General features: G+C 44.2%; 1 protein-coding gene across 1 annotated transcript in view; it reads right to left on the minus strand.

The window, feature by feature from the left end:
* The window catches only part of COL24A1 (collagen type XXIV alpha 1 chain), an 88351-nt gene that overhangs the window by 23807 nt on the left and 50532 nt on the right, over positions 1-14012 (minus strand). Inside the window, exons 19-25 of the mRNA XM_014524810.2 lie at positions 12423-12476; positions 7845-7952; positions 5794-5901; positions 4215-4322; positions 4070-4123; positions 3631-3693; positions 1225-1278 (exon numbers count right to left, since the gene is read on the minus strand). Coding sequence (XP_014380296.1) covers positions 1225-1278; positions 3631-3693; positions 4070-4123; positions 4215-4322; positions 5794-5901; positions 7845-7952; positions 12423-12476 — 549 coding nt within the window. The remainder of the gene's footprint in view (positions 1-1224; positions 1279-3630; positions 3694-4069; positions 4124-4214; positions 4323-5793; positions 5902-7844; positions 7953-12422; positions 12477-14012) is intronic.

The raw sequence follows: 14012 nt of genomic DNA on the forward strand, positions 1-14012 counted from the left end.
GAGTGGCCCTTCTCTGGATCCTCTCCAGGTTATCCACATCCCTCTTGAAGTGCGGTGCCCAGAATTGCATGCAGTACTCCAACTGCGGTCTGACCAGTGCCCGATAGAGGGGAAGTATCACCTCCTTGGATCTATTCGTCATCCATCTGCTGATGCACGATAAAGTGCCATTGGCTTTTCTGATGGCTTCGTCACACTGCCGATTCATGTTCATCTTAGAGTCCACTAGGACTCCAAGATCCCTTTCCACTTCCGTGCCACCCAGCAGGTCATTCCCTAGGCTGTAGGTGTGCTGGACATTTTTCCTCCCTAGGTGCAGCACTTTGCATTTCTCCTTGTTGAACTGCATTCTGTTGTTTTCTGCCCACTTGTCTAACCTGTCCAGGTCTGCTTGCAGCTGTTCCCTGCCCTCCGGCGTGTCCACTTCTCCCCATAGCTTTGTGTCATCTACAAACTTGGACAGAGTACATTTCACTCCCTCGTCCAAGTCGCTGATGAAGACATTAAAGAGTATCAGTCCAAGGACCGAGCCCTGCGGGACCCCACTGCCCACACCCTTCCAGGTCGAAGCCGACCCATCCACCATGACTCTCTGGGTGCGACCCTCCAGCCAATTTGCCACCCACCAGACTGTGTAGTCATCCAAGTCACAGCCTCTTAACTTGTTCACCAGTATGGGGTGGAATACCGTATCGAAGGCCTTCCTGAAGTCTAAGTACACGACATCCACCCCTCCTCCTGTGTCCAGGCATTTCGTAACCTGGTCATAAAAAGAGACTAGATTGGTCAGGCACGATCTGCCTGCCACGAACCCGTGCTGGTTTCCTCTCAGCATAATTTGTCCTGCCGGGCTCTCGCATATGTGAGCCTTGATAATTTTTTCAAAGACTTTGCCAAGGATCAAAGACTTTGCCAAGGGTTTAATACACTTTAAAGTATGTATCTCATCTTTACACCTTAACTTGCTGAGTATATTCCTGTTCGTATTCTATGAACAAAAAGAGTGGCCATTCATTCAAGTGACTCTGCTGTGTCTCTTAGTTTGTTCTGCTTACATTTGGATCACATAAGATAGTTTGCAGATATGGTGCAGTATGAAAAAGGTCTTGCTACTTTCTGTTTACATTGAAAAAAATGTCGTAAGCCATATTTAAATACATGGATCAAACAAAGAAACATAACAAATAATGGAAAAGAAAAGGGAACCTTAGGACTTAAACATACCGGCCTGCCTGCTGGGCCAATTATACCTTCTTGACCAGTGGGCCCCATGGATCCCTGTAAGCAAACAAACAGACATTTACCACCTTATCATATTTCAAAATGAAGACATAGCCATGAAACACGGTGTCTTGATAGGGTAAGGTAAGATTGTTCAGTCTTTAAATGAATTATATCAGTTTCAATGTCACACTATGTCTTGGTGACTAATTATAGGGTTTTAGCTTCTCAACAACATACACAGCAGTAACAAAAAGTATATCTACATCACATCCTATTAATGAAGAGCTCTGTCCTCAAGCATACCTTTCTCTGCTGCTTCCACTTTCATGTGCTAACCATGGACATGAGACGATGAGACCACTATGCCCCCTCAATTGATTTCAAACATACCAGACAGCTCAAGAGCAGCAGTGGACTTGACCCTCAGGATGGCAAATGCATCACTTCTGGGTTTGGTATGTGAATGGCCAGGGCACAGTGGAAAACAAGGCTTACTTGGAGCACTGCGGATGTAGTATAGACATACCCTGGATAGCATGCATGTCTGCCAGTGTTGGTTTTCTGGATATTAGGTAATTAATAAGATAAATATTTCAATAATTAGTACTTATTTGCATCTGGAGAACCTAGAGAGCTCTGTTTGGGAAGTCTGGAGTACTAAAAGCAATGGGTTTTGAAGACTCTTGTTTACCCAACCACCACATATTCTTTGTTTTGAACTACCACCAGCTACATTATTACCCACAAGTAGTCATTCCAGATCACCAATAAATGCTGCTCAGAGAAATATTTTACTGTGCTATTTATGTCTCTTTTTGTGCAAACTGCTCAGAACCATTTTTGTCCTGTACAGAGACAGCCAGAAAGAGAAACCTATAAAAAATAATTGCTTGGGCTGATTCTCTCTGAAGCCAGCCAGCCAGCCAGACTGCCCTAGAAGTCTTCATGCATATGACCATATGTATGACAACACTATTGGCAGGGAAGAGTACAGCTTTTTACAGTGAGATTTGTAGATTTGTGAACTGGCCATTTTTCAGTTCCTACAGTGTGAGCTCTCTCTGCAGAATGCAGCTTTTGGTAAATCCTAACAGCACCTCCCTTTAACATGGCAGAGGAGCATGAGAAACATATGAAAAGTTTTCACAGGTCATATAAAATTAGCTAATTTAGTTTAGCTCATTTAGTTTAGCTTTCAAATACAGTGCATTCTCCTTCAGAAAGAAGAACAAACTGCATTTGAGACCTGGTCAAAGTCTATCCTGAAGGGAAGCTATCTTAACTGGGACAAAAGGGAGCTTACTTTGTTAGATGGGGCCCCAGAACAGAGAAGAGAGCATATCTGTTTACTCAAGAGAATCACTTTATTGGAAACCTAAGCACAAGTTTAATTAGCATTTAGATCAGGCAATGGAAATGCAAAAACATACTCATGTTGGGGAGGATGGGTATAGGCTGAACCCTAGGCACTGAGCTCAGTTAGTTGCTCAGTTCCCCCAACAATTCAGGTCCACTATTTCCCTCTGTCATCATCCCAAGGTTTATAATCACAGCTATACAATCATTAATGCAATGCTTTTATCTACACCTTGATTTGGTATATGTTAATGAAAGGGGTATATCATGAAGACCACCCCCGACAGCTACGTGAAGAATTTATGATGAACATTTAAGAACTCTAAGTAGAAGGGCCTTTCAGAGGTTTTCAGTTAGGTTTTGACTCTCGACAATGAGTACTATTCCTTATGGTAACAGTTTCAGTTACTTTGCCTTTCTATAGTCAAACATTTGATCAAGTACTTCCCTGTTTAAATCAGCAAAAACATGGAATCTGGCCTTGCAAGCCTGTCTCTATACAAGGTTACCCAGAGTTTGCTCCAATCATTATATAATGGAAGATGTATATGAGACAGAGGCATTTATGCCAAGGCCTCTAATGTATTCCAACCATGCAGTTGACCCAATAAAAGATATCACCTGTAGAAATCCTTGCCTTTCACATATTTCTGGGACCATCATGGCTACAAAAAGCACTCAAAGACTACCAGAAGAAGCCCAGTTGACTGAGTGCAGTTAATCCATTAGAACTATGCTATCTTTATTATAGCTTTGCTCTTTGAGGGTGATTTTACTCTGCTGATCAAGAGCACAGTTTTGCTGGTATAGCTATACTCCTACCTGGTATATATTATCAGTATTCCTATTCAGATGAAGTGCTCTTAGTGAAGACTCACGCTCAGCGTGGGTTATTAAACTACATTTCCAGTTTGTTTAGGATTAAAAAGGGATTTATCTGTCTCGTTCAATCAGATGAAAGACCTCTCAATGAAGAGACTACTGACTGAGGGCGAGACACTTACACGGCATTGTGGAAAACTATTTCATGGACTGAAATACAACACTTACAATTTGGCCAATAGGACCTTTAGGACCCAGAATCCCAATTAAACCAATGTCTCCTGAAGGACCCTAAAAATAAAATGAAATGTTATAAAAATAGAATGTTATTAAAAATGATGAAATTAAGTATGAATATGTGATAGGTTGCTACCTTTTAATCTATCTCAACCAAATCTACTGTAAGTAATTATTTTTTGAAAGATCAGTCTGGAAAGGCGAAGCCAGACATTTGCAGAGAGTAATCAAAATGAAAATATTAAACAAGCTGGTTCAGAATTCTACTTTGAACTCTCTTGGAACTGCCACACAACATTCGAATTCAAGCTTTCAACATTCCAGTTGGTCTCGGGACATTTTAAAACAAATTATTGCTACAGCTGTCCTTGGCTTAGTGATCTTGTTTTGCATATTTCTTAAAATCAAAAAGAAAAAGTTGAATACATACTTTTGGACCTGGGAATCCTTGAAGCCCCATCAAACCTTGTTCTCCATGTTCCCCCTGTAAATTAGAAGACATGCTGGTTATTATTCCATGTTGCCAACCAAACTATTAGAAAACTTCCTTTGCACCATGTAGAGTGGATACTTACAGCCTGTCCTTTCAGCCCAGAATCTCCAGGTGGGCCTTGGTCACCTGGCACCCCTGGAAGGCCTCTTTTACCTTGTTTCCCTGGATGACCTTGGAGCCCTTTCTCACCCTGTAGAAAGGGAGATAACACACCTTTTATTATCACTGCAGTAGAATACAGTATTTTCAATAGTTTCCCTATTGAAAGTACATAAATATTTATATATCAACAGCAACAGCTGCAATACACTTTTCATTACTTCTTTCAAACAAACACTGTATTTCACCACTGCATTTTCTTTAGGAATATTTCCAGGTAATTATTCCTGGGTGCATCTACATATGCCATGATAAACTCCAGAGTTTATCATAGCATCTTAATGGCACGTGTAGATGCTCAAACTGCTGCAGTTCAGGCTGCACATGCAGATGCTGTGCCTGGGACCACAGCAGTTTGAGCTGGGGTGGAGCAGCCCTGGGCTGGCAGCAGACTCAGAGGGTAAGCCCGGGCTCCTAGAGGCAGCGTTGGGTACTGGAGGGGCTGGCTAGGGCATGAGAGTGCCCCAGTGTGTGGAGCCCTGTGCCTGGGTTGACCAGGTGCAATGCACACCCAGGTCAGCATTTACATGTGTGCTTAGGCACTACCTTACTGTGGCAAAAACTAATTTGCTGTTATCTAATAGCATTGCACATGTAAACTATGATGCCTTATGTCACAGCAGGTTAGTTTACTGTGCACTTAATTTCATGTGTAGATGCACTCCTTTTGACTTAAATGCAAATCTTATATGATGGCAAAAGCACACCTTTGAGAATATGTTGTACACCCTTCCCCTCCCTTCTTTGTCTTTTTCTTGTCTTTTTAGAGTGCAGACTTTCTGGGTAGGGTCTATTTAATCCCATATATATGTTCAGTGCTTAGATAAAAAAGACCTAAGTTTTACTAAGGGATCTGGATAGAGGTGTTAACAAGCAGCTTTTTGTACCTTGGGCAGCAGCAGTGCTGGTGGCCACTATTTTTGTGCCCCCTCAAAGTTGGTACCCAGTTGCCCACTGAATAATCTAGAGATGCGTGCTACCTTTCAAGACTGGACGCTGTGTTTGAAAGTATTGCCATGAGACATTAATGGATAGCTTAAAGGTCTAAATCATCAAGACTGTACTTGAGTATAACCCACAAGTCTGTTATGTGTAGTCTGCCTGCTACCTTAGCAGGTTATCTTAGGTTATCTAAAGTTATCTTAGATAACCTTAGGAGGCAGACCTGTAGATCTCTGTAGATCTACCTGTAGATCTCTGTAGTCAGAGATCAATCTGAAGGATGTGGCCCTAAAACCTGTATTAATAATAGCTTAAAGTAGATGCATTTTGGATTGGGAAGCAGCATGCCTGTGCATGGGAACCAGTGCCTCCAAACCAATTTTCACTGTTTTTGTAAAATGTAAGCAATAAGGAGAGTCTCAGAACAAGCAACATCTTACATTTTGTAATACCAGCCTTATTAGAATGCACATTGGTGTCCTATGCCTGAGTGGCCTGAAGATTAAGAAACATCGATAATATTGTATTTGACAAACATATTAAGCTACCATTCATGGTACCTTCAGTCCTGGTGCTCCAGTAGCACCTGGCAAGCCTGGAAATCCCTTTGGTCCCCGGGTTCCAGGGTACCCAGCCAGTCCTGGAACTCCTGGGCTTCCAGCGTTACCCTTTGTAAGTAAACAATAAGCAAGTACAATCAGATAGGCTAATGGCACCGTTCTTGTTGTATGCAATTTTTGCTTTATTAAAACATATGCAATATTTTAATGGGTACAGCCACTGCTACTTACAAGTGTGTGTAAATTTGTATCAGTGAATTTGCAAATGCTCAGCTAAACAATATCTAGATTTATAACAGACTGAGATAATTTTAGAAATAAATTTGTTCTTGCAACTAAAGCATTTTGTGATAAGATTGAATCTCCTGATAGTTACTCTGAGAATCACCTACCAAAGCCCCAGTAAGGCCCAGCATGAAACACAAGGAAGTCAATGGCACTTCCTAATAGTAGAAGGAATCCATGTGTGAAGTCAGCAGCAGGATGGGGACCTCAGTTTGGATGTTGGTGTAGTATAAATTAAGTAAAGAATCATTATCCATATCATTGTTTATATAAATGTATTTGGAAACTTTTACCAACATATCAGTGGCTGCTTTTACTCTCCAAGGATGATAGGGCTCAAACACAATTGTTTACTTAAGATTTTGACCCATCTATCTGAAACTATTCCCACATCCCAGACTTAGGGGAGTCTGATCAAAACTTATATTTTCCTGACTACAGTCTAAAATATGCAGGATAAGCGGCCTAATCAGTGCTAAACATAGTGAATGACTACTTGGGCTTATTTGGGGATGACAAATGTACAATTTTTGCAAAGATAATGTTGTTTTCTTTTTAATTAGGTCTAAGAACTCAGAAGAACATAAGTTTATAATGAGTTCATCTTGATGAAAACAAGATGTCAGCTTCACTCCTTGCAGCTGTGCTGAAAGGACTGTTGAACCCTGGAAGACTCATTTGTCAAGGAGAAAGAGCGCCACAAAATAAAACAACATGACAGTACTTTTTTCATGGCGTCTTTCAGAAACATTCAAAATTCAACATGCCTATTTATAAATACCAGACATGCTCACAGTAATAGCATTATTGTGTATGTTCTCAAGGGATGTATAAAGAATAAGTTTACCACATGAAGGAAGACTGGGACCTTTGTTACAAAAATATCTCATTACCTCAGACTGGAAACAAGGGGAACCATTTTAAATATAAAAAACAAGTCCCTGTGAATATGGAGCTAAGCCAAAAGAACATGTACATAAATGTGAATGGAAATACATCTTCATCCACGGCTAGCATATACTGTGGTGTCACTGGGGATATGGACACACATGGCTTTGAAAGTGGAGCTTCTGCTTGGGAGTGTGCAGCAGCTGTTGCACTCTAATTGGTATGTGTGCATGAGCCTCTCAAGTGAATTAATCCCCTCTCGCTGTAACCCTGGATGAAGCAGAGGTAAAGATGAAGCGGTTTCACTATGTTTGTATGCTTACAGGTTCATGACCACGTAAGTGTTACAGCATAACAGCTGCTGCTCAGGAGCAGCAGTTCCCCCTTCCTTCACCCCCAGTAAAAGTTTGTCCATGCCATTAATACCAAATGCATAATATGTAGCTCATCTCTTAGGTAGCTCCATTCATTGTTTATATTAACAAAGAAGGTGTCCCAGTGACCTTTCATATTAAAGATGGTTCCATAGCTTTTACATACATCCTTCTGGTTTGCAGCCTGCTGCACTGATATGCTTTTGTAGTAAAAGTGCTGGTCTCTCTATGATGTGATGCAGCTAGCTCTTCTTAAGATTATTTCTTAAGTGTGTACGACTGATGTCAGTTTTATTATCGTTCATATGTAGCATTTATAAATACTGGATGAATGTTGAATTTTGACTGAAAAGGCTAAACCAAAAAAGAAAAGCTCTCTAAGATGGTACACTCTCTATGTTCAACTCCAAAGAACTACAGTAACAACTACTTGAAAGAAATCTTGAAACTCCACACTGTTCCTGCAGTAAAGACACAAAGCAAGATGTGGTATATAGCACTCACTTGAGGGCCAGGTTTCCCCTGTAGGCCAGGCTTCCCAGGATCTCCAGGAATGCCCTCTGTTCCAGGGTATCCAGTTGCACCTTTCTGCCCAGGTGAGCCTGGTTTTCCCTTGAAACAAATTCAAATACAATATGAAACTAAAGAACCTATTCACATCCGTTGTCCTAGAAGCAAGACTTCAATAACAGTATGCCCTAATATACCACCTCGACCAACCTTTTAAAAAATGGGTTCTCAAGTTGGATGCCTGCACTGAGATATGGAGCACTCATAGCTTCCACTGATTTCAACTGGAATTGTGGCTTTACAGAACATTGGGCTCAAAATGTCTCAAACATCAAGGATCCACAAGTCAGAGGCCATGTCTTAAAAAGTTTTGGAGCTACTGTACAATTGGGAAATTATTTAATTCAAGCAGGAATATGCTCAAAACCACTTGAGACCTTCTTGTAAGAATGCACTTTTCTAGCTAATCTGAGGCTAAGCTTTCCCGGAAAGCTACCCAAGCATCTTGACTTGATGTTTACAAGATGACCTACTTTTAAACTGTAAGAGGTTGGGTAATGATGCTTAGAATTCATATAGTTCTATATTCATATAGAATTCATATATTCATATTCACTTTCCAAGTGAATGCATACACCAGAAATACAAAATATTCTTTCCAACTACAATCCCTTTGCTTCATCTAAAAATACGTATTCAGCAATTATCCTATAAAAATATAAACTATCTTCCATGTAATGTTTTTATCATATTTAGTTATAGAAGAAACTTGTCACTTTAAGTGAACCCAAATGTTCTTTGAAGTGCTCCCACCATCCTCTTTTCTTTGCTTTTCCTTCCTTCTGCCTGCCTTTCCTCATATTCTCTCCAGTCTGCAATGTATATCTGTTCAGTCTTCCAGAGGATATAACTGAACTCTTATGACTGGCACAGAATGTTGTGTGTCCTTTGAAGGGTATGTCCTCCACCCTGCCTAGAGTGCACCAGTTGTTGCCTGATTCTACAAGGAAGGCAAACTTCTGTGGTAATGAGAAATGTGGAGCTAGTAAAAGTTATTTAGAGCATGTATTAGTGTGTTTTAATGTATTAATGGACCCAGAAATAATTTATACGTTGTGGGCGCATCTACACAAGATGCTTTATTGCACAGTTGTGTAGTTTATTGTGCAGTAAGCGTACGTACCTCCACGTGCACGTTTACCACACAGTAAATGATGTTACTTGCAAGTAAATTTGCTACTCATGAATGCAAGTAGCATATTTACTCGCAAGTAGCTACTGTGCAATAATACACATGTAGGCACCAACTGTGAGCAAATTTGCTCCGTCAGCCCCACCACATGGCAGCCAGCCTGGGGCTAGGTCCAGGGCTGGGGCACTCTCCTGCCCCAGGACTGGGTCAGCTCTATGCCTGCCCCAGCCTCAGGCTCTTAAAAGCATGCAGGCACTCAGAGTCCTGGGGCACAAGAAGGCAGCCTGAGGCCACACCAGGCTCCTGTGTGCCCCTAGGCAGGACGCGGTGCCGCACAGCTCCTGGGCCTACACCATCCAGGCCTGCAGGGTGCTGTCAGGCCCGTCAGCATCCAGGCCCAGCTGTAGGCAGCTCCTGGCCACTGTGTCCAGCTCCATATGCCTGCAGCCCACCCCTAGCATCCTGTCTGGAGCCTGCAGGTGCTATGGGGCATTGCTTCTCTGCGCAGGTGCCAGTCCATCACCATACCCCTGCATTGGGTGCTGCAGGCAGCTGCCCAGGCCTGGCAGCACAGGGACAGCCATGCGGAGGCCCTGAGAGCTGGTGCGTGAGCCCCAATGGCCTCATCATCACGGACGCCACACCCTGACACCCGAGGCCCAAACTGGTCACAGGAGACTGGTGACCTCATGGCACTGTGGGGCAAGGTGGAGGTGCAGCAGCAGTTCGTGCAGGGTGGGGGCTCCAATGCCCATGTCTATGAGGGGCTGTCAGGCCAGATGTGGGAGCATAGGGAAAACTGGTCAGCACAGCAGTGCTGAATAAAGGTCAAGCCGAGGACAGTGGGTTTCCATCTCCAACCACAATTGTCAGTTGGGGAGTGCCCACAAGACCATGCCCTTTATGAGGCAGTTGATAAAGATTCTTGCACCTCGGGATGCAGCCATGATGTGTACAGCAGCATGGGCAGTCTACCTGAGCCCCTGCCCCAGCCTGGCACCTGTGGTGACATGTCGCTGGAGGAGGCCCCTCCACTTTTGCCCCTATTCCACTTTTGCTCCACTGTTGCCCCTCCACTTGCTGGGCTCACTGTGGTGTGTGTACCCATGGAGGAATGGCCAGGGGCTGGACTGCTGGCCACCTGTCCTTGGGCTCTGCTCCTAGATGCCCCCACCCGATGGCCATCCACTGTGGGAGGGCACACACACAATCACAGAACTTCACTTGTAAATAGTTTGCACAGGGAAGAGGGTATTTTATTGTTGGTGGGTGGAGTGGGTGGTGGAGGGGCTCTGGTGCTGGCGAGGAAAAGGGGAGAAGGGGTCTGTTGGATGTGAGGGGAATAAAACCTGTTGTTCTTCTGAGATGTGTCTGCAGCGAGTGTGATGCTGGGGGAAGGTGGTGGGGCAGGGGTCTGTGGGTGGCTGTCCAGGTGCACTACAGCGTGCTATGAGAAAGTGCAGGCAGAGGTGGTTGGCCACTGCCTCTTGCACTTTATGCTCTGGCCCCTGCTGGCGGGTGTGCAGCTCGCCCAGGGCCTCAGTAGGGGGTGTGGTGCCACTGTTGCTGCTACTGCAGCTGGTGCTCCCACTGCCAGGTGTCCTTCGCCCACCATGCCTCCTCTCCCAGGCCTCATGAATCAGCTTCCCCCGGGCCTCACAGATGTTATGCAGCCCACAGACTATGACAATGACCCGGGCGTTGTTATCCTCAGCAAACTTGATATGGGCGGTGAGGGTGTGCCAGCATCCCTTGAGTGGCTGAAGGTGCACTCCACCAGGGCACGGGTCTGGCCCAGGCACCAGTTAAAATGGGCCTTGTGGGAATCCAGGTGGCTGGTGTAGGGCCACATGAGCAGGGCAGGAGTGGGTAGGTGGGGTCTCTGGTGAGGAGGGGCAGGACCACCGTGGCACCCAGCTGCTGGTCTGACACCCCCGGTGCAAAGTGCCTGCTCTGCACCAGGCCTGGCAGGGCGGAGTTGCAAAATATGTGGGTGTCGTGGGCACTTCCTGCCCAGCTGGAACTCATGTTTGTGAAGGTGCTGCAGTGGTCAATGATGGCCTGGAGCACGACAGTGTGAAAGCCCCTCCAGATGTAGTAGGGGCAATCACCATGGGGTGGGCAGGTGATGGAGATGTGGGTCCAATCCAGGGCATCTGGATTAGATGGGCAGGCAGTCATTGCATGTGGGGGAGCCAGTAGGGCCCAGATGGTCATGGGCCAGCCAGAAGTTGGCGCGGCCGGCCAGCAGGGCCGGCGAGGTGGCCATCAGGAGCCCAGGGCACTGGGCATCACTGCCGGGGCAGGGATGGAGCAGCCATGGCACAGGGGTGGAGAGGTGGCAATGAGAGAGCTGCCATGTGCTGCCCCTGCACTGTACGTGCTGCTCCTGGCCGGGGAAGTGGCTGGCCAGGAAGCAGAGAGTGGGGCTGGCTTTTCAAGACGGCTGCTGCTGCTGGCAGCTGCAGGTGAAGCCTTGAGCTCCCCCTGGTGGGGGTAAGGGCTCATTGCGGGGCCGCAGGAAGTGGAAGCAGTTTGCTGCTAGGAGCAGCAAATCTTCTCCCATGTCCCTGCATGTGTAGACACCTGCCCGGGAGCATTTACTTGCGAGTAATTTACTCACAAGTAAACTGATCTCGAATCAAATGTGTGTGTAGATGCACCCAATAAGTCCGAAGTTATGTTTACAGAACATCTCCTGCTTCTCTCTGTTGCTTGTCCTTTGAGGAAAGGGGATGAATTCATTTCCCTAAAATGAATAATACATTTTTAAAAGAATGTTTAATATCTCAGGTCAGGTATGTGACACAGTGGGATGCAGTTCAGGAGCACGGGCAGCTGTATCTGTCCATGATAGCTATGGAGACTTCTGAAGGTAGTAGCCATTCAAACAAGAACATATAGGAGCCAGTAAGAGTGGCTAGTGGGAATGCACAGTGCAATTTAACTTGGTAATAACTGGGTGGGATATGTAAACTTCACAGATAACTAATATAATTATAACTTTATAAATGGAAGGAACCTTCAGGCTATAGAGTTAGTAATTGTACTTCATTCCACTATGTTGAGATAATGCCGTTAGGTATCATTTAACATCCCTTTTTATTTTATCACAGATTATTAAACTGATTATCACTTACATAAAAGCCTCATTACACTTCTTGGTCAGTGTAGGGGAACTTAAAGGGGGCATAAATTACTTATATGTTGGCTTTGAGTGTCCTTTATACTGCCAGAGCAAGGAAAAGTAGCACTGGTGTATGTAAGAAACAGTACTGTGCTACCACAGACATTGAACAGTTTTGATTTTTGTTTACAACATCAAATACATTTCTCCAGTTTACAAACAGAAGGCAGAAGGTGAAATATTGATACTTAACTGGAATTCCAGTTTTCCCAGCTTGACCAGACATTCCTTTTTTTCCAGTAGGACCCTGGAGATTTCAACAATTATGAATGACAAATGTGGTTGCATAAAAGAAACCTCAATTTGTTTTTCTTTAGGGAGAGTTTTCATTGCCCAAATCTGAACCACGCCCTAAAAGCAGATTAATCACTTCCATTTTCAGGGACCCACATAAGAATTGCATGATGTAACTGTATACTACTATGTATTTTTCTTAAATGTTGTGTAAGATTTCAGATCATTTCAGCAAAGCAAGGGCCCAGCAGAATATTCAGAGTAACTCTGGCTAATTTTCCCACCTTACCTAATATCACCATAATGAAATACTTTTTTCTATAGCACCTTCATTATCATTTAAAAATTAAAATGAATGGATGATAAGAAATATGATCATACTACATATATGCTGAAACATCTATATTATAAAGATACATGTTATAAAACAAGGTTGTTGCTTTGGGGAATATTCCTTTTATCTGAGCTACAAACACAATACAGACAGTGAAATGAACTGTTCTTCAGCTTACATACATTTTATTAAGTTAAATCTAATACAGTATATATCCATTTAGTAATATGTACATACATACATACATACACACATATATATAGATATGAGTTCTTTGCCTCAGTGTTCCTACACGAGGGGCAAGACAAGTCTCACAATGGGATTGGGGATTGTAGAGAGGCAACAGCAGGGCGCCAGACTACCAAGCATTGACCCTGAGATGTTGCAGAGTCACTTGAAAGGACTGGATGCATTTAAGTCAGCAGGCCTGGATGAGCTTCATCTGAGGGTACTGAAGGTACTGGCTGATGTCATTGCACAGCCACTGGCAAGAATATTTGAGCACTCGTGGAGCACGGGCCAGGTCCCAGAGGACTGGAAAAGGGCCAATGTGGTCCCTATTTTCAAGAAGGTGAGGAAGGAGGATCCAGGCAAATACAGGCCAGTCAGTCTCACCTCCATCCTTGGCAAAATCTTTGAAAAGATTATTAAGGCTCATATATGTGAGAACCCAGCAGGAAAAATTATGCTGAGGGGAAACCAGCATGGGTTCGTAGCAGGTAGATCATGACTGACTAATCTAGTCTCTTTTTATGGCCAGGTTACAAAACACCTGGATGTAGGAGTAGGGGTAGACATCGTTTACTTAGACTTCAGGAAGGCCTTCAATAGGGTATCCCACCCCATACTGATGAACAAATTAAGAGGCTGTGACTTGGATGACTACACAGTCTGGTGGGTGGCAAATTGGCTAGAAAGTCGTACCCAGAGAGTGGTGGTGGATGGGTTGGTATCAACCTGGAAGGGTGTGGGCAGTGGGGTCCTGCAGGGCTCGGTCCTTGGACCAATACTCTTCAATGTCTTCATCAGTGACTTGGACCAGGGAGTGAAGTGTACTCTGTCCAAGTTTGCAGATGATACAAAACTGTGGGGAGAAGTGGACACACTGGAGGGCAGGGAACAACTACAGGCAGACCTGGACAGGCTGGACAAATGGGCAGAAAACAATAGAATGCAGTTCAACAAGGAGAAATGCAAAGTGCTGCACCTAGGGAG

Source organism: Alligator sinensis, unplaced genomic scaffold (genome assembly GCF_000455745.1).
Source record: "Alligator sinensis unplaced genomic scaffold, ASM45574v1 scaffold32_2, whole genome shotgun sequence".
Lineage (NCBI taxonomy): Eukaryota > Metazoa > Chordata > Crocodylia > Alligatoridae > Alligator > Alligator sinensis.